This window comes from Coccidioides posadasii, chromosome 1 (genome assembly GCF_018416015.2).
Source record: "Coccidioides posadasii str. Silveira chromosome 1, complete sequence".
In the NCBI taxonomy this organism is placed as follows: Eukaryota; Fungi; Ascomycota; class Eurotiomycetes; order Onygenales; family Onygenaceae; genus Coccidioides; species Coccidioides posadasii.
The window spans coordinates 138,779-160,316 of record NC_089407.1 but is presented as its reverse complement, the minus strand read 5'-3'; the positions used below and the strand labels follow the sequence as shown (position 1 = coordinate 160,316).

The following is a 21,538-nucleotide window of genomic DNA, read 5'->3' as shown; positions in this document are numbered from 1 at the left end:
ATGCAAAATCTACAGAGATTTCTTCAGAATTAACTATAGTTCAACATGAAAAAAAACAATTTGTATTGTGGAAGGAGCTGCATTATAAGTTATTTATTACTTGATGATTGACTACTGAAGCTGCTCAGTTGATTAATGATAAGAAGTATAGTGACTTCAACTGGAAGGCAAAGCAACATTATTCTGATTTTTGGTCAAAATTTGATCAGATGGCAGAGCATTCTAAGAGTACTTCAGAGATAATTTGCAAGCATTGCCAAATTTTTCTCAGTTATTCAAGCTTTTCTCAAAACAGTACAAGTGGTCTGAAGAAGCATTTAACAAGCAAGAATTATACAAAAACTGGTGACAGACAGAGTAACACTCTGGTTAACATAACAGTAGATTATGGATTCTAATTTTCTAAATATAATAAATTTTAGTAACAGTTCTGGTGCCTTAGCAACAGTTTTCAAAGCATTCTCAAACAGATTCAGATCTGTCTGTTTCTGAATACAATTAAGGCAATTTTCTTCAGCAGCTTGTGCAAACATTAATATTCTTGAATCTCTTATTTTGTGCTATTGAGAATTCAGCATTCTACATATTAATAATCATGCTCAACTCTGTAATAACTTTACAGATACCCACACAAGAAACATTATATTAGATTATGAATGAAATGTACAATTAACTGTTCTAAAATCTTCTCTTTAATTATAACCCAACAATCAAGATATCTCTGGCAGTAAATAATTAAACAAGTCCCAATAATCTTGTCTTTATGGCAATTAATGATTATTATATTATTGTTACGAACGTAGACCTAGACCAACCAAGCATCAGACGACGTCGGATGTTCAGGGGTATTCACGTGACCCCAATGCTGAACATATAAGGATCACACAATTCACATGGATCATGGGAACCCCAGCATTCAGTCTCCAAGTGAGGGGACCCCTACATTTTACACACAACTCCCTCCCATCAGTTGCAGGCATTGTACCTACTTAGCTCTTTCATATCCCTAATCCTGGGAAAACCTACATGACCTACAACTGGTTCCCCTAACATTCTGAACACTCCAACATACAATTGCCTAAGTCAGTACGATGCCACCAAGACCCACAAGACAAACCACAACAACACCCCACATTGCGGACCCGACAGAGGTAGACACCAACATGGAGAAGATGAACATTAATGAAGGTGCTGGTAGCAGTGGAGCCACCACCAGCAAGACACCAGCAGACAATACAGGCAACAGAGATACACCCCTCAATACATTGGACAAAACCCAAAGAGAGGAGACCTTTGAAGAAAAGAAGGCACATCTGCAAAAGAATCTAGCAGACATACATGAACAAAACAAGATACACAGGCTGCAGAAGCAGATAGAATACAAACAGAGAATAGCAAACAACAATTTCCCTTTAGAGTTCCCCTTACACACAAGACCAATAGAGGAGTCAGATGATTTCAATAATGTGAAGCCACCAAAAGCACCTTACTACCATGGCAAATCACTTGGCAAGTGCAAATTGTGGTTAGCTTCAATGAGACAGCAGTTTCGCCTGAGGAAATCATTACAAAAGGCACCAGATGTGGTCAGGATTGATTGGGCATCCAGCCATTTTCATAACAAACCCCAGATGCATTGGCAGATGTTGGGAATAGAGGGAGAACAACTACCCATGTCATGGAACAAATTTGAGATGTGGTGTAAGAACAACATTGAACCCAAGATAACTCATAGTCAAGGCACAATGCAGCATTATCATGACACCATCCAACAAGAGAACCAACCCATACCCTTGTTTTTCACATACATTGCTGAACTCAAACAGGACCTGGACAGTTTACCAGATGAATCCTTTCATGTACCCTTCCTACAGACAAAGCTCAGACCAATCATCTGGGCTGAACTGGATAAACTGCAACACCAACCAAAAACAGTTGCAGAATTACAAGAACAAGCAATACTCATTGAGTCCATCCTAGGAAAGAAGAAGCAAAGTCAGTGGGACAAGGACCAAAATAAGAAGAAACAGAAAATCTCAACCTCTCAAGAGAAAGGTGCATCCCAACAAGACAACAAAGAAGGTTATCCACAAACAAAGAAGACACCAGTGAAACCACTTCCAAAAATGTCAGAAGAGAAACACAAACAACAAATAGATGAAGGGCTCTGCCTAAGATGTGGCCAATCAGGCCATAGGGCAAAGTTCTGTACAAACAGCTCCAACAAGTCCCAGCAGACAGACAAAAAGGATGAGAATCAGGCAAAGGCTAGGGCTGCAAAGCCCATGCAAGACCCAGGTCAAACATTAGAAAGACAGGGTGTTAACCCAATAGAGAAGGCAAGCAGGCGCAGTATGTGCCTGTTGGCCACACTGACTACACTGTCAGGTGGTCTTACAGAGCAAGCTGTACTGTTGGACTCAGGTACCACAGTGGACAGTATCTCCTACAAACTGGCATCCCAATTGGACTGGGATCAACCAGAGACACCCATGGGAGTCATTGAGATGTTGAACAGAGCTGAGGCTGATTGGTACAGCATCTACAAGGCCCAACTCACTATGACAGACTCCATGGGGACCACAAAGGTGGTAAAACATACATTTGTGGTGATTGACATGGTCAACATGAACATAGTCCTAGGCATGCCATGGTTAGAAGATTTCAACCCAGACATAGACTGGAAGGACAAGACATGGCATTACCAACCCTCAGAGAAAACAGTAGAACTCCTGAATGCAGGTAGATTCCTCCAAGCAGTGCACATCAAGAACAAACCCTCTTATGTCATTTTCACATCAGACAACAACCAAGTCCTGACAGAAGTGCCTGAGTGGTTGAGGGACTACAAAGACATTTTCTCAGAAGAAAAAGCAGCAGAGTTGCCAGAATTAACAAAGGTCAGTCACCTGATTGTCCTTAAAAACAGCTGTGAGCCCCTGTACATGCCAATCTATGGACTATTGCCCAAGCAGACGGAGGTCCTACAAGAGTACATCAAGAACAAGTTATGCAAGGGTTGGATACATCTGTCACAAAGTCTGGCAGGGGCTCCAGTGTTGTTTGCACCCAAAGCTGATGGAGGACTCAGGCTCTGTGTCAATTATCATGGTCTTAACACAATCACAGTGAAGGACCGTTACCCCTTGCCGTTGATAGACAAGATGTTAAGCCGGTTGGCAGGAGCACGCTACTTTTCCAAGGTAGACCTACATGATGCCTACCACCGGATTAGGATCAAAGAAGGAGACAAATGGAAGACCACATTTCATACAAAGTTTAGGAGTTTTGAGTACCTTGTCATGCCTTTCAGGTTGTCAAACGCACCAGCAACCTTCCAGTCCTATATCAATAGGGCGCTGGCAGGCCTGGTTGACATATGCTGTGTAGTTTACCTAGATGACATCCTTATTTTCTCAGCCTCAGAGAGAGAGCACGAGAAACACATTAGACTAGTTATGGAGTATCTAAGGGAATACCAGTTGTTTGCAAAGCTTGCTAAGTGCACTTTCAAAAGGTGAATGATCTCATACCTCAGATATATCATTGATAACAAAGGTATTAAGATGGACCCAAAGCAGGTACAGACAATCACAGAGTGGCCCTTGCCACAAAGTTTTCATGATATCCAGATATTCCTGGGTTTTGCAAACTTCTATCAGAGGTTCATATGAAAGTACTCAGTTATCATGGCGCCATTGACAGATCTCTTGAAGGGCAGTGAAAAGAGAAGAAAGAAAGAACCTTTCCTCCTGACACCCACTGCCAGGGAAGCATTTCGCGAGTTGCAGGCGGCCTTCTCCAGAGAGCCTGTCATCTGGCACTATGATCCAGAACATAGAATATGTCTGGAGATGGATGCTTCAGAACATGCTGCAGGTACAATATTGCTACAGCTGTTCAAAGATGGGTGGCATCCAGTTGCCTACTGGTCATTCAAGTTTGACCAGACCCAACAAGCCTATGGCACACCAGATAAGAAGATGTTGGCCATCATCCAAGTGTTTGTTCATTGGCAGCAGTACTTAGAAGGAACAAAGTACCCTGTAGAGGTTATTACAGACCATACAAATCTTCATTCATTTATAAAGTCCACAAACAAGGTGGCACAACAACAACACATAAGGTGGATAGAGGTTCTCAGGGCATATGACTTTGAGATCCTCTACCACCCTGGGAAGCATAACCCAGCTGACACATTATCACAAAGACCAGATTATGTCAAACTAGAAGAAGACATTGGTCTGCCAATGTATACACTCAAACAACATTACATGGATGGTGTTCCAGAGTGGGACCCATTTGAAGAAACTTCCTTTGATGAAGGAGGTATCCAAGTACATGCTGCTCACACTGTCCAAAGCAGTGGGGTAGAGATGGCACAGAGAAGACCTGGTGGCATCAAGATGGTTGAGTCAGTCCAGAGAGCACCAGCCAAAGATGCTGGGGAGGCTCAACAAAGAAATTGCAGGAGATTCTGGATTCCCCATGTGCACACAAACACAGTGACAAAAAACAAAAAGGCCTATGATAAACCAACTGTGAGTGTGTTGGACCTGCTGCTAGAAGCACAGAGAGACAATCCCTCTGTACAAGCAAGATTCACTGAGGCAGGATCTCAGCAGTCAGAGTGGAAAATAGACAAACAAGGTCTTTTGATGAAGAGCAGCAGGATCTACATCCCTAACAATCCAGCTCTAAGGCAGGAACTACTACAAGTTCACCACAACAACCCATTCACAGGTCACTTTGGTGTGGTGAAGACATTTGCCTTGCTCCAGTGAAAATACAATTGGTAATCAATAAGACAAGATGTCCAGACATACATACATGAATGCCAAACCTGCCAACAAGGGAAGACTCCAATGCACAAACCATATGGGTTGCTTGCATCACTGCCAACACCCAGTGGTCCCTGATGTTCAATATCCATGGACTTTATAACAGACCTCCCTCTGAGTGGAGAGGAGAGGAACCCATACAATGCAGTCCTGGTTGTTGTGGATCAATTTACAAAGCTTGCACATTTTCTTGCATGTAGAAAGAAGATTGATGCGCCAGAGATGGCAAACCTTCTGTTCAGAAGGGTGTTTAAAGACTTCAGATTTCCAAACAATATTGTTTCAGACTGGGGATCTGTTTTCACAAGTGAATACTGGTCAGAGCTATGTTTTCACATGAAAGTTAGACAAAAACTTAGCACAGCATTCCACCCACAAACAGACAGCCAAACAGAGGCACTGAACAAGATTTTGGAGGGATATCTTCATGCCTATTGTAGCCATAGACAAGATGATTGGGAGGAGTGGCTTGTGTATGCAGAATTTGCATACAACAGGTCAGAATACTCCACAACACACATGTCCCTGTTCAAAGCAATGTACAGCTTCAAACCTAGGGGACCAGATGAGATCCAGAAGTTGGTCAACAACAACAACAACACACAGACAGTGCCCGACAGGAGACTGAGGATGATCTCCACATTAAGGGATAGTCTGGTAGAACATTTGATGAAAGCAAAAGAGAACCAAGCACAGTTCTATAACCAAAGACATCAAGATAAAGTGTATGCACCTGGTGATGAAGTGATGTTGTCATCAAGGAACCTACAAACAATACATCCTTGCAAGAAGTTAGACAACAAGTACTATGGACCTTTCTCAGTGATAGAGGCCATAGGAAATAACACATATCAACTGAAGCTCCCTCCAAGCTATCAGATCCACAATGTTTTCCATGTCTCATTGTTGGAACTGTACCGCACAAGAACAGATGAGGCGCCAACACATCCTCCCATGGTACTGGTAGACAACCATCATGAGTGGGAAGTAGACAAAATCTTGGACGACAAAGCACACTACTGCAAGAAATGTTACCTAGTGAAGTGGAAAGGATTCCCTATTGAGGAATTGATGTGGGAACCTGAGGAAAATCTCAAAAATGCACAAGAAACCCTTAAGGATTACCTAAAGAAAAGACAAAATTACAAGAAGACAAACAAACCTACATACAGGAAGAAAGGTAAACATGACACAAAACAAACATAAAGACCACAACACACCTACAAAACCAAGAATTTAACAGCAAGAAGGCATACCACAAGGGCACCCAAGACACAGCTGTGACAGTGGTGAACCAGCCATAGACAAGCAAGGCTCAGAAGTTGCAGGTACATTTGATACAACAACAGACAGGACCACAACAGAAGACACAGTCACAGAGAAAGACATTACAGACAAAGAAGTATGAAGAGAACAAAGCATTTCTACAACACTCCAAAAACCAGAAGAAACAACATCAGTTAGACAATCAATAGAAGACATGAGATTGGCCTAAGCAGAAGTTAGTCTGAGAACAAGTAAGATGGTACAGAAGACCTACAAGACTGGTTTCCATGCTGCCTCAAAGAGCTTTGGTTCCACTTGTCAAACAAGTCATAAGATGGTCAAGCAAGACTCAGATGTTTGCAACTTCATTTTCTACCCAAGAGAGAACAGTACAAACTGGGCTTGACAAACAAGGGAACTCAGACAGGCCATCTTTGGTAGATTCTGTCTCAGACATGAGGTCCATGGTCTTGGCTACATGGCATGAGGCAGGACAACAACATTTCATGGAAGGTCCTTCAACAGTAGAAGTGGTCTGGCAGCAGTGACATTTAGCAGCTCCTGAGTCAAGCCCACAAAATTCACACATGAGTATACTCATGCACTTGACATTGTACGGGCGACACAGATCAGCTGCATCAAAACTATGATATTCTTCTCAAAGTCACAAGAGCCAACAAACTAGTTCAACGGCGGATTCTGGAACCTACAGCCATGTCAGAACAACAAGAAGAACAGATGAAGATGCACTTACATCACAACAGGTACAGGTTTGACATTCTAAACAATAAGAACAAGATTCCTTCTTGGTGTCCCATAGACAAGACTCACCTTCATCCAGGCGGTCCGTGAACATCAAGTAAACACAGACAGAGCACAGAAGAGTGTCTTCTTCATCATGCACAACAGGGTCTTTTGACAACAACATCATGATGAGTTATAAAACAAACAAGGAACAACACCTGAGCCCAAACAAAGCAGAAGAAAAGAAGAAAGAAGAGGGCCAGGAACTCTCTATTTATACCCATCATAATGCACCAAGGTTGCTAGTCCCATGACTTGTTGATAAACAACATGACAACAGACAACAGACAATATAGCAACCAGACAAGCAAACAAACAAAGAAACAAGTATGTGATGAAATGCTGGACTTTCATAATAAAACAATTGCTATCCTACAACAAAGGATGTCTACTGCAACTGGTGGTGATACACATGCGGGATGTCTATATAGACAAGCAGTGAGTAATGCAGAAGCTTACACATCCAAGAACCTACAATGCTCCACCAATGATAGGGGAGCTACAACAACATACAAAAAACCACTTTGGTGGCCCTATGCCTTGGAGTCCGAGGCCTCTGGGGGGGGGGATAGTGTTATGAACATAGACCTAGACCAACCAAGCATTGGACAACATCGGATGTTCAGGGGTATTCACATGACCCCAACACTGAACATATAAGGATCACACAATTCGCATGGATCATGAGAACCCCAGTGTTCAGTCTTCAAGTGAGGGGACCTCTATGTTTTACACATGACTCCCTCCCATCAGTTGTGGGCATTGTACCTACTTAGCTCTTTTGTATCCCTAATCCTGGGAAAACCTACGTGACCTACGACCGGTTCCCCTAACAATTATAAAGAATTGAGAGTACTGTAAGTATTTACTAAGTTTTGAAAGTTTAGAGAATGCTCATACTAACAAGAATATAGCAGAGATTCTTTAATAATTACTAGCAGCATAAAGACTTGAAAGTAATCTTCTTGTAATTATAAGTAACAATGTATTAAATAATGATATCATGCAAGCACATCTTACACATCAGTTAAGACCAGCATTATAGTAGTTGAACAAAACAACTAATTAAAATACAGAGAGTGGAACAATACTCTGTCTTGCTTATGTGATTTAACTTGTGATTTGAGAGCTGATTTACAATCTCAAGATTCAGTCAGATAATAATACTCTACTCACTATCTTTAATAAGAGCTCAATTACTGATAATCTAGCATCAACAGATACATTTGCAAATACTCTTAGAAAGATAACAAACTTTAGTAACAGTCTTGATATACTTGAGTTAATTTACTAATCTTTACTTGACAATAGATTCATCTTTTTGCTAATGCAACCAATGCCTCCCCTCAACTTGCTGCACATTTCCAAGAATATCAACAAGAGAACCAGTACAAGATAATTCAAGATGTTCACACAAGATGAAATTCTATCTATAAGATATGTGTTCATATCTTGTTGCTTTAACAAGCTGTAGACTTATAGATCTAGAACTTATCATCAAAATACCAAAGACTTTGCTTATTAGACCATGACTGGAAGCAGCTAGAGTATATAGTTGGACTGTTGCAGCCATTCAGTTAATTTATCAAGATACTATCTAAAACAACAAACCCAACAATTTATCTGATATGGGCAACATACAATCATCTTTTCCAGTATTTAGAAAGAGAGAAGGACAAGACCCAACAGTTGATAATAAGAGAGAACATTCAAGAAGCTATCAAAGCTGCCAACTTGAAATTCCAGAAATACTATAGTAATACTGAGCATTCAAAGAGTTAGCTGCTAGCTGTAGCTGCTGCTTTCCATTCATCACATCATATAAGAGCATATGATTCAGAGAATTGGACCAGTGATGAGCATAAAACATACCAATAATATATTTTGAGATTTTACAAAAAACATTATAAGAAATATAAATAGTCAAGAGAAGTAATACTTGATATAAATAATGTATATTTATTATAAGTAATATTCTGATTTCTTCTCTGCTAGCTTCATGCATCTACAATCAAGAAGATCATGCTGCTTAAACATAGAGATAAGGTGTATATGCTAGATGAAGCACTCATATTACATAAGAAGTTGGCTAAGAAATTCATCCAAGATAATCAAGATGATCAAGATACTCCAGAGATTGTATGAGAAGAGATTGCAAGTCTGCTAAATCCACTACTTAATTCAGATAAGAAACAGAAAATACATCAACATTATCAATAGATAGACTCAAGTAGCTAATAGCTTACAATATGATTCAATTATGCAAAGAGCATTACTAAATTTCAGTACTTTTCCAAAGTTGAATAAATTAATAAAATTATATTAGAACCATTACCAAATTTCATTACTTTTTGACAACATAAATGGGACTGGGATTCCCAGTCTCATTTTACACTTTACTGGTCCCATCCCATATACAATATTGAAATTCCAGTTCTATTTCATTTTGTCATATCAGGTCCTAAGCCTGTTCTACTAGCTAGATTTTGATCCCAGTCCCAATCTCATCCCAATCCCAGTTCCCACAGAACTGTCCCAATATACTATTAAACAGCCTGGTCCCATTCTATTAAGCTGAGCTTCAACCTGATCCTGTCCTCGGGACAGGAATTGGGACAGGAATCTGGAACTGGGATAGGAAATTCCAGAACCAGATACCACTCTAATAATTACTGTCCTACAACAAAGAATGTCTACTGCAACTGGTGGTAATATACATGTGGAATATCTATATAGACAAGCAGTAGTAATACAGAAGCTTGCATATTCAAGAATCTATAATACTTCATCAATAATAGAGGAGCTACAACAATGTATAAAAAATCACTTCAGTAGCTCTATGCCTCAGAGTTCAAGATGTCTGAAGGAGGGATAGTGTTACAAATATAGATCTAGATTAACCAAGCATCAGACAACATCAGATATTTAGAGATATTCACATGACTCCAACTCTGAACATATAAGAATCACACAATTTGCATGAATTATAGAAACTCTAGTGTTCAGTCTTCTAGTTAGAGAATCTCTACATTCTATACATGACTTCCTCTCATCAGTTGCAGGCATCATATTTACTTAGCTCTTTCATACCTCTAACCCTGGGAAAATCTATGTGACCTACAACTGGTTCTTCTAATATATTTAACAGTATGTGTTAACTGCTTTCTGCCATTACTGATAGTATGAACTAAAGTTGATTTAATGTTCTTCTTGCTTTTTTTCTTTGAAGTACAGTAAAAGTACTGGAGAGATGTGACTCTATCTCTGTACTGGAAGATTGCAGCCAGATGCTGAAATGTCTCTGAGCTATTATAATCAATAAGAATTTATTCAACAACTGGAAGAACAGAGAAGGGAAGAAAAGCAACTAGAATCAAGTCTCAGACTATTAAAGACATAATCTGAGATAATTGTAATAAAGCAGTAGAGAAAACAGAGCTTTGATTATAGATTCAAAGTTAGCGGAAGAAAGAGACTGATATTTTTAATAGATTTATAGGCTTGAAATAATCAGGAAAGTGATATTTCTGATCTACTATAAATGTTCATTTCATCCAGTAAGCCCTGCCAAAATCTCACCCATCTCAAGATTCTGGCTCAGACACTTCAGATTTAATATTATCTTAGCATATTCTCTGCAATTTCTTCATACAGCAAGCACATTGATGAAAATCACTCCAGTCAGCATGAGCTATAAGCAGCTACACAAGTATGCAACTAAGAGAGATATAGTTCAGATATAAGTACAAGTATATTAAAGACAACAATAGCAGTAGTAAGAAGTCACATCAGCAAGCATATTAATATTATTTCACAATATCTTCTTAATCTGCAATTTCTGAAGTAAGACTAGTCTTTTCCAGTCTGTTGAGAATTCACTTTATGTGTTGGCGGATCTACAGAATACTCTTAATATAGTATCTGTTGAGTATGAAAGCTCTAAGCTACCAGACATAATTAAAGAAAATTTGCTTCAGTCTGAGTCTGATAAAATAAAGTATGAGAGCTCTTCATTATCAGCAGAATCCAGCAGCAGTGAGAATGATTAGTTATCTGCAACAAAATAAGATAATCAAGTATTTTAAATCCCTAATTACATTTTAAATCCAGCACTACTGTTAGGAGAACTGGTTGTAGGTCACATAGATTTTCCCAGAATTAGGGGTATGAAAGAGCTAAGTAGGTATAATACCTGCAACTGATGGAAGAAAGTTATGTGTAGAATATAGAGGTTCTCTAACTAGAAGACTGAATGCTGAGGTTTCAATAATTCATGCAAATTGTGTGATTCTTATATATTCAGAGTTGGGGTTATGTAAATATCTCTGAACATTCAATATTGTCTGATACTTGATTAGTCTAGATCTACATTTGTAACACTATTTCTCTATCAGACATCTCAGACTCCAAGATATAGAGCTACTAAAGTGGTTTTTTGTAAGGATTCACCGCGAACCCCTTACATGGATGAACAGCACCTGTGAGGGCCAGAGGCCTCAGCTTGTGAGCTGCTGGAAGTTGCATGTGTTCTTGCAAGGCACTAAGTCACATGCTCACAAGCACACATAAAAGACTGTCACTGTGTGAATCTCTTGCTGGGAGCCAGTAGCAATCTTGTTTACAAGTCATATATAGTTGCCAGAATACAGACCTTTTACCTTGCATACTCTTTTTCCCATGTATATTCCTCCTAGAGATTCATTATCACGCTGATCCACACGTATGATTCTCACATTTTTCATACATTATTGCAGCCTCTCTGTCATTGGTGAAGTATTATAGATTCTTAGATGTGCAAGCTTCTGCATTACTACTGCTTGTCTATATAGATATTCTGCATGTATATCACCACTAGTTGTAGTAGACATTCTTTGTTGTAGAACAGTAATCATTTTATTATGAATATCTAGTATTTTATTATGTACTTGTTTCTTTGTTTGTTTGCTTGTCTGATTGCTATATTATCTGTTGTTTGTTGTCATGTTGTCTATTAACAAGTCATGGAACTAGCAACTTTAGTGTGTTATAGTATAAATATAAATAGAGAGTTTCTGATTCTCTTCTTTCTTCTTTTTCTTCTGCTTTGTTTGAGCTCAGATATCATTTCTTGTTTGTTTTATAACTTATTATAATATTGTTGTTGAAAGACTCTATTACATATAATAAAGAAGATACTCTTCTGTACTATATTTGTATTTACTTGATGTTTATAAATTATCTGAATGAAGATGAGTCTTGTCCATAAAATACTGAGAAGAAATCTTGTTCTTATTATTTAGAACATTAAATCTGTATCTGTTGTAATGTAAGTATGTCTTTGTCTGTTCTTTTTTATTATTCTAATATAGCTGTAGGTTCCAGAATCCACTGTCAAACTAGTTCATCAGCTCTTGCAACTTCAAGAAGAATACTATAGTTTTAATACAGTTAATTCACATCATTTATACAATATGAAGTACATGAGTATACTTGTGTAGATATTATACTATTGATTAGACTATATAGTTATTTATTCTGAATATTCCAGTATTGTGAAATCTTCAAGTTCTCTGGTTATAGTGAAGTTTTTTGTCTTTTCAGAATAATCTTCTCAGTATTCACTTGACAGATTATCTTTAAGATAGCTTTACTTTATGCTAGATAGTTACTGGCTTTAGTCAAGATTATAGACTTCTTTACTATCTTCAAGATCTTCATGAATTGGGTGATCACTCTGCCAGTTTGTGTATTTGTATCTATAAGATTGCTGACATATTCTTCTAGTTTGTTCTTGGAGTCTATTTCTCAGTCCTCTTCTTGTTAAGCTTCTTGCTCTGGGTTCTGCTGCACTGTTGCAGGTATATTCGCTTGATCTGATAGAAGATTTACTTGCTGTACCAGCTGTTGTACTGTCTTCTGTTGTCTTTGCATCAACTCTTGTTGCTTTTGCATCATCTTCTGTTGATTCAGCATCATTTTGTGTAATATTTGAAGTTCATTCTTCTCTCTAGGCTTCTGCTTGTTTGATAGATTATCTCTGAGCCTATCTGACTGTCTAAGCTTAGTTTAAGGTGTTGAGAGATTTGTTGGAGTCTTCTAGTTGGAAGTTTGATGCTCTGATTTATCTGTATGATTCATCATGACTTTGGTGTTATTAGATGCTTAATTTGCTTCCTAAATGCATTTAGCAGATATTTTACTTACTCTCTAATTGTGTACCAGAAAGCTACAGAGTTTAACTTGCTCTCCAGCTTGATGCTAGAAAGCTGCAGAGATTTGCATGTATAGAAGATGTTTATCTTAATGTACACTCTCTTTAGTGTTTGTAAAATCTCATTATTCACAAGAATAACTATTCAGAGTGTTGATTATAAGCTTCAATAACTATTTGAGCTGTAAATCAATCTTATATACTTGCTCTTCAGTGCAAAGGGCTATAACCTGATGGAGGACTTGTATGCTTATCATTCACCAAGCTACCTAAAGAGGAATCTCAGCTAGTCTATGTGGGTCACATGAGTGAGGTGCTAGTTGGATTACCTAACAAATAGGAAGACTCCGGAAAGATATCCCAAAATAGAAATCTGACAGCCCCAAATAGGGGGAGTCAACCATCCCAACCCAAGGTCCCAAGGGCCGCTTCCTCCTGCTCCGACGAGGACAACGTTTGAACTCCTGCTTGACCGTCGATTCCAAGTAGACTGAATCTATCCAAGTGGGAGAAGCCCGCCGGGGAACGACACAAAGAAGCCTGCAAGTGACTTCCCTGAGCGAGGTTGTTTCGATCTTCAACCAAAAACCAACACCACGGCCACCTCAGAAACCCGAGAAACAGTGCAGGTAAGTCCGAATCTTTTGACAAGCTAAATCGGTCTACACTTTGGAAAGCTTCAAGTTCTCTCCAGCTGAAACGATCTACAAGTACTTAGGCACAGTGTGAGTCCAAATACACCACGCTCAGCCGTGTTCGCCGTCGCATCCGCCCGCCGCCATGGTTTATCGGATGGAGATATACGTAGATGGAGGGTGCAGGTACAATGGCTACTCGAATGCAATCGCTGCCGCAGCCGCAGTTCTCCAATATCGCTGGGGAAACAACTATAAGTACCGAACGTGCCAGGTCTCCGGGGACGCCACGAACCAACGGGCTGAGATCACTGCCATCATCCTTGGTTTGCAAATGGCATTGGACAGATACGAAGAGCTGGACACATCCCCATCCATCGATGTCACGATCTATTCGGACTCCAGGTATGCGATTGGCTGCATGACTGAGTGGATTTACAAGTGGAGCAATAATGGCTGGACCAACAGTCGAGGAGAAGAGGTGGCGAACCGGGATCTGATCCAGGAGGCCTCGGATCTTGATGACGACGTTCAAGATCTAGGTAGTGTGACGTACCGCTGGATTCCCCGCGAAGACAACGACCTTGCTGATAAACACTGCAATGAAAAACTGGACGACATGGAAGGGTATTAAGATCCCCGATTCTGATGACCACTGGTCTGTGGTCAGGGCTCCGGCCAGCGTTCGGACCGTTGATTGGTATCGACCGCTCACTCGATGCTGGACGTCGCAATATGCTTATTTCCCACTGAGTCGGCAACCATCCCATTAGAATACCACTCGCGTTCAATACCCTACGCAGGAGAGGACACCGGGGGTTCGAATGCATTGTGGTTATACCTATGCTCCTCGCAACCCAAGGGTTCTAGTGCCGCTTTGCTGGTATCAGTAGTAGGTAGTCTCGACACTATTCTTTGATTTGCGTATGGTCATTCAGGAGCTTGTCTGATATGCCGCAATATTGACTGGCAGACATGTCTATCATTCACAGTCGAAAACCTCCATTATTTCAAATGCCTTGACTGGAAGTAATAATAATATTGTTTCGGGTTGTTCGTATCTGCGGCATGCCTTGCACACTGCCATAACAAACTTTTCAAGGAGAGAATTACGGAGTCCATCACAGACAGCTAATAGCGTAAGGAGCGCAAGAAAAGCAATGGTTTCACGTCGAAACATCGCGAGTAGAGGTTGACTACCGTCCGCCATGGCCGCCCGCTTGCTCCTGGCAAGCCAAGGTGCCTGGAGCAGGTGGTTGAAACCTCGCGAATAGCGCTGCCCTTTTTTCAAAGATACTAGTGCTGTGTCGCCTGACATCGAATTTTTGGAGCTCATGTCCGTTGGCCAAAGCTCTATCAAAAAATACGACGGCATGACAACATGTATGCTCTCAAGTTGGTCATTTTGCTAGCCTTCGCCCTCCCGATCAAATGCCTGTCCATTAACTATGCTACCAGATATCGGCAGCTTCAAGTCATAAGAAATCTTCACCGCCAACTGGCCACGTTAAGGCTGCAGTGAAGTGGGTGAGTATATAATTATCCATTTGGCAAAGATATGATAACATCAGGCTAATGAAATCTTTGAAATGCACCAAAAGGACTAATCCTTATGTGGTACAGTTCTTTCACTTGTGTTCTGACAAAATCCCTGTCCAAATTTGACTGCCACCATCTGGCCATGTCACCACCATCGATACTCCCAAGCGAAAGGACGCGTCTTTAGTTTTCCGCTTTCTTCGCAGCATCCCAAGTCTCCCTAGTCTCCTCCTCGATAGTCTCTAGAATCAACCCCTTGATTCCAGCCTTGTTTAGAACCTGATCAACCCCAAGTCTCTTCCCATTGAGGGAAGGGAAAAACTTCCAGGTCCCATCCAGATGCATGTGGACACCACCAACTCGCGTTCCCTTTATAGTCTCCAGGTGAAACGACAGTACCAAGACCGGGTCTTTTGGATCGTTGTGTGACTTGTGGGCTCTCCCACCACTGTAACATGTGGTTAGCAAGCGGGGTAGTGAATAGGTTACATAGGAGGACATACTGTCCGCGAACGACCTGGATACGATTGTCCTGCAAGTTGGAGCAATGTTAGTTGTGCTCCGGTACTCTTCACATCGATCAAATGAGGGGAAGGTGTAACTTGCAGCTGCCTCAATTCTATCCACTAGCTCGCGAAACTGATTTTCCTACTGTTCCCCATCTGGGCCGTTCTGCGTTCTGATGGAGTCGAGGAAATCCTGAGGGATCTCAGCCAGCTGAGATGCAGAGGAGCTGAACGGTCGTGAGAGTTGACTCGCTAGCGGATCGATGGTGCGTTTCAGAGGGTTCATGGTGACGAAAGGAGTAGTTATCCAAAGGGGTTGACGAGAGGAGTTTAATATATTAGTTTATTGTATGATTTTGCCTGGAGAGCATTTAGGGGATTGAAGTTTGGAGAGGAAAGATCTCTTCTTTCCCAAGAGCAAATGACGGTTTTTATGTCCACGAGAAATCAGCCATCCTTAAGCGCCGTTGTCTTCCTCAGGCTATCTGTTTATATAGCCGGTTTCTTTTTTGGGGCCATGCAGTTATCCCAGCCCGTTTCGAAGATTGCACAAGGCGCCAAAATCCCTTTCGCAGCCTCCTGTCCAACCAAGACAAATCCATATACTCCAGCTAACACCTCTACGCTGCATAAGCTTCGGCATTGCTTCAGGAGAGCGCTGTTATTCGTGTGTTGATGAGCGGCGTCTCCAGTGTAAATCTTGAGCACAGGCGCCTGGCCATCAGCCGGCCTGGTGATGCCTCTCCGTTGAGGCTCCAAAGTAAGCAGAGTAGCCAGACAGCACAGAGGTACAGTACAGTCTACAGAACCTATGATGCCTCGCCCGAATCGGACGTAGACGCTTGTGCACTGTATCCTAGTACGAGCACAGCGTGTTGAAGTAGGAAACGCAGAGGTGCGAGGAATACAAGCCGCCCACCTAGGCCTAGTAGCTACTACTAGGCCACGAAAACGTGAAACATCTTAGCTGTAGGGGCTAGCTAGTCCTTGCATCTTGTTAAATCTCGGATGCCCCCAAATATAGTAATTGGCAGTGAAGGAAGGAATTCTTCCACGACGTTGGCGAAGACACGGCCTTGGCAGCGCTGAGCGCACGGTCCAGCCAGGCCGGGATGCTTCAGCTCGCAGACGACTCCTCCTCGAGGTACTAGCCTTTAGAGACGGGCAGAAGAACTAGCAACTCATGAATGCTGTGTGAGATGAGGGTGTGTATTCAGCGGTCACTTGGCACTGGCTACCCGCGCTGCCTTCTGCCAAAGTGGCACGGGGCGTTCCGATCATCTCATCCTCCATTCTCGCCTGTATGTCGACCAACACTGCAATCCCAACGCCATCCAAGCATCGCTAGAAGAGCTGCGATGTCCTCGTCACCCTTGTTGGGAACAACGCTGCCCATGGCGGCACGTTCGTTTCCGACATCTGGATTTGAACAACTGGACCCGACAGATCCCATCGAAGAAGAACTTCTCCCAGGGTACAAGCCTGAGCAGTTCTACCCAGCAAACATTGGGGAAGTCTTCAACGGCAGATACCAAGCACTCTGCAAGATTGGCTATGGAACAACCTCGACTGTATGGCTTGCTCGTGACCTCCAGTAAGCACCTCTTATTTTTTGATCCTCCCCAGATGAACAGTGGGACTCACGGCTTTCTTGCAGGACTTCAGAGGGCCCTTCTGCATATGTTTCCCTCAAGATATACACAAATGGCTATGTCAGAGGTGATGAGCTTGCAGTATTACAGCACATCAACACTGTCTCTGCTGAGACAACACATCCAGGCCATCAGGATATCCGCAAATTGCTTGCCTCATTCGAGATCAAAGGGCCACATGGCGTGCACATGTGCCTTGTACAGCAGGCTCTGGGAGTGAGCCTCCATGGGCTTTTACAATTTATCCCCACAAGATCTCTGAGTTTGGAGTTATTGAAGCCGTTTCTTCGACAGTGTCTGTTTGGTTTGGATTTTCTGCAGACAACAGCGGGAATAATACACACAGGTAATTCATGCTAGCCAGAATTTAACAAAGGACCAAGTTAACGGTGGATCAGACCTCCAGCCAAAGAATCTCCTTTTCCCAGTGGATAGCCCGTTGATATTTAGCGACTTGGAGGAGGATGAAATCAAGAACCCTTCCGCCCGGAAAGTGCTTAGCGACCGGGTCCCTCTCTTCGACCGTCGTAACCCTGAGACCGGAGAACCTGATGATAGGTTCATGATTGCACACCTTGGGGCACTTCTGGGTCCGCCACCCCCGGAATTCAGACGCAGAAGCGCTGTATGTCAGAGTTTCTGGGATGAGAATGGTAATCAAACGGCTTTATTTAATATCTCAATCCAAACGAATATCGCATGCTGACTCGTTATTTTGGTCTAGGAAAATGGACGGACGCAGTCCCAATGCCTGAGCTTACACTTGAAGACCTAAGCACGGGTATCATAGGGGAGAACAAGGCTGGCTATTTACAGTTCCTACGCAGGATACTTCGGTGGCTTCCTGAGGAGCGGCCAACCGGTAGAGAACTCATTGTTGACCCGTGGCTAATGGAAGGCCTTGGGGGAAGAAGGCAGCGGGGGGTTGATTGCCATTGAGGCAGGCCAAACCCAAGATTCAAGAGGGCGGAAGGAGTTCCAAGTTGCTGGATATACCCGGCTCCGTTTTGTGCATGTGCTATGGATGGTGGAATTTATTACACCAGACATTTGAACACCTGGCATTCTTATATTATAACGGCTAAGGAGCTAATCTGCATCAAACAGATCTTCTTCTTCTTCTCCAGAGCTCTCTTCTATCTCTGAGATCTCTTATAATCAAGAAGCAACTTCTGATGTACAGTTAATGCAAGCTCTCAAACAAATTGTCAATACTAATTCTCTTAAGTCTTAACTCTTATCTCTCTTGAGTTACAACAAACTCTGGAGATGCCTGAAATACAGTCATGAGCTCCTGCATGCAGTGAAGAAAACAGCAGATCTAGATTCTGCTTATATTTTTTACAGCAAACATACATGAAAGCTCTCTAATAATGAAAGCTCTGGTACTGATGCCAGGCTCTCAAGACAAGAGATCAAAGATGAAAAGAATGGGATAACAAGATGTCTGTAAGAGAAATATCTGGATGATCTTTAAGACCCTGAGTTTAATATTAAACAGATTATAAAAGCCTTTAATAAGAAAGACTACTTTGAATAAAAAGTGGAGCAGTCTGAAATACAAAGAATTTCTAGCTTTATAACTATCTCTTTGATCCTCAAGTTGTAATGATGGAATAGAATTGGTACAGAGTACTAAGATTTTGCAATTTTGACAGAGATGAATATGTCAGCATTCTCAAGCAAGATTCTGAGTGCTTCTGTTATGAATGTAAACCTAGACCAACCAAGTATCAGACAATATCAGATGTTCAGGGGAACTCACATTGTAGTAGGGATTCCAGTACCTCATTAGGACAAAGGTTGTTCCAGTCCAAGATGCAAACCACCCCAAAGCTACTATTCCTGAGCTATATAAATCACCTATAGCCCCTGCATCTTGCTTATTACCTTCACACATCATTGCACTTTCCACACACTCATTTTTTATTACCAGTTCAGTTATTAGTTAGAGAATATGAAGATTTCTTGTTTATGAAACTTGCTACTATTTCTTATTAGAGCTGTCTGTATTAGTACAGAGCTCTTTAGTACTATTACTTCTTATAAGCTTAGGTGTCTGTTAGAATATACCTATCTCTACACTTACTAGTCAACCATACTCTTACTATATTGTGATTTTTTATCTTTCTTGTGCTTTCACTATATCAATCAACTCACTGATCTTGACAAGATATCTTATTGTACTCTGCTTCATTTAATGATCAAGCTAAGATCTGAAGATAATAATATAGTGATTTGGTGACTATTAAGAAAGAAAAACAAATTCTGAGATACATGAAGCAATACACTATTTCAAGATAAGATCTTATAGACTAGGAACACAGTACTAATCAGGTTTTTTTATTTAGAAATAAGATTAGAGAGCTTAGATTTGAATGCCACTTATCTAGAGCTTGCCTGATAAACAGGTTTTTGGAAGATATTAACTTATAGACAGAATATACTGTATGATATAATTAAAGATCAAGAAATTAAAAAATTGAAATCAGAATTAACTATGGCTGAAGATACTACAGAATTATATATAACTATATCATAAGATGAGAACAAGAGAATTGTGGTTCATTTCCATATTTCTATGTCTTTCTCTGGCATGGCAAATATATCTTTATTTAATGGCAGAGATGCTATTCTGTTTATTGCAAGATTTTATCAGATGTGCAAGAATTATAGAGTAATTAACTCTAAAAACATTATTAAATGATTGGCTAGGTACTGTGTTATATGAATTGAAGAATGGATGAAGATCTTGAAAAACTATAAAAAAGATAATTAGAAAGTATTCTTCAAAGAAATTATTTATAAATTTTGTAATCAAGATATTACTTACAAGATTTACTGTTGAAATTATCTCTGCATAATTACAAAGAAACCATATACTTGGAATGACAACATTTATGCTTATGTTTAAGAATACACTATTATTGCTAGTACAGTTCAAGCAAATAGAAGGCTTGATAAATTTACTAAGATATCTTGATTTCTTCAGAGACTATCTGAGAAGCTTTAAAATAAGATTATTGACAAGATCAAGCTCAATTTTTCAGACAATATGTCATCTATTGATTTTAGGAAAGTTGTTTGGGTGATTATAAATTTGATCAACTAGTATGAAGAAAATAAGAAGATCTTTAAAAAAGATGAAATAAAACAGAAGAAAATAAAAAAGCTTGATGAGTAATATTAATTAGCTAACAATCTTTCTACAGTTAAAGCTCTAAAGAAAACAGCTAGTTCTGCAAAGACTAAAGAATCTGAATCAAAATTCAATGTCAAGAGTTCTGAGAGCACCAATATTGAAGCTGCTATTGAAAAGATGACCAATGAGTTTATAAATTTAGTATTGATCATGAGAGTACCATCAAATCAGATACAAGAGAATTCTGATTAGTACTATATACTGCAGAGAGAAGAATCTCTGAAACTCATACAAAATTATTCAATAACTAAGACTGCTAATTCTATAATAGTACAAGAAAACATCTAACCTCTAGTTAATTCTTATATGACTTAAAACAGTTTGCTAATGACAGGCTACTGCTCTAGTAAATAAGAAGGAGCTTGAACTGGAGAAACTTCAACACATCTCTCATGCTTTTACTGTGGAAAATCTGAACACTATCAATTTCAGTATTATGAATACCAACATGATGTGAATAATGAGTACTGTCATATTAATGACAATGGGAACTTATATATGAGTTTTTCTGATCAAAACTATTGAGTTATCACTTCTAAATCTGGAATCTTGAACATGTATATTGTACAGTCTATAGAAGAGAATGAATGGGTGATTCTGAAGTTAATGAGCTCTAAAAAGAAGACTAATTAGCAAGAAGAGATATCTCCAGCAAATTCAACCAGTATAAAGATTCAAGCAGAATAACTTATATATCTAATATCTGATAAAAAATCTGATTTGAATAAGAAATATAAATCATTGAAAGAAAGAACATCAATTAATATCAGAATAGTTGAAGAAGCTAAGAATAATTAAAAAACTAAGATTGCAATGCTTCATACTGGAGCGGGGTACAATGGGATGCCTCATCAAAGTAGGTGAGTTGGTTGATATGGTGAGAGCTCAAGAAAGGTGAAAAAT

At 40.2% G+C, this 21,538-nt stretch overlaps 3 protein-coding genes across 3 annotated transcripts; 2 read left to right on the top strand and 1 right to left on the bottom strand.

Annotated features, from left to right (window-relative positions):
- Positions 1-13,881: 13,881 nt before the first annotated feature.
- D8B26_000008 (uncharacterized protein) lies at positions 13,882-14,370 on the top strand (the record flags this gene model as incomplete). The annotated part of the gene is made up of 1 exon (XM_003067773.2): positions 13,882-14,370. The coding sequence occupies one exon, from the start codon at positions 13,882-13,884 to the stop codon at positions 14,368-14,370; it is 489 nt and encodes a 162-aa protein (XP_003067819.1).
- Positions 14,371-15,458: 1,088 nt separating this feature from the next.
- On the bottom strand, positions 15,459-16,067 carry D8B26_000007 (uncharacterized protein; the record flags this gene model as incomplete). The annotated part of the gene is made up of 2 exons (XM_066123090.1): positions 15,459-15,723; positions 15,928-16,067. 2 exons carry the CDS (start codon positions 16,065-16,067, stop codon positions 15,459-15,461), a joined length of 405 nt encoding a protein of 134 aa, XP_065979162.1.
- Positions 16,068-16,918: 851 nt separating this feature from the next.
- On the top strand, positions 16,919-18,632 carry D8B26_000006 (uncharacterized protein). The gene is made up of 4 exons (XM_066123089.1): positions 16,919-17,375; positions 17,439-17,779; positions 17,832-18,086; positions 18,158-18,632. The coding sequence occupies exons 1-4, from the start codon at positions 16,969-16,971 to the stop codon at positions 18,370-18,372; spliced, it is 1,218 nt and encodes a 405-aa protein (XP_065979161.1). The 5' UTR covers positions 16,919-16,968; the 3' UTR covers positions 18,373-18,632.
- The last annotated feature ends 2,906 nt before the right edge of the window (positions 18,633-21,538 follow it).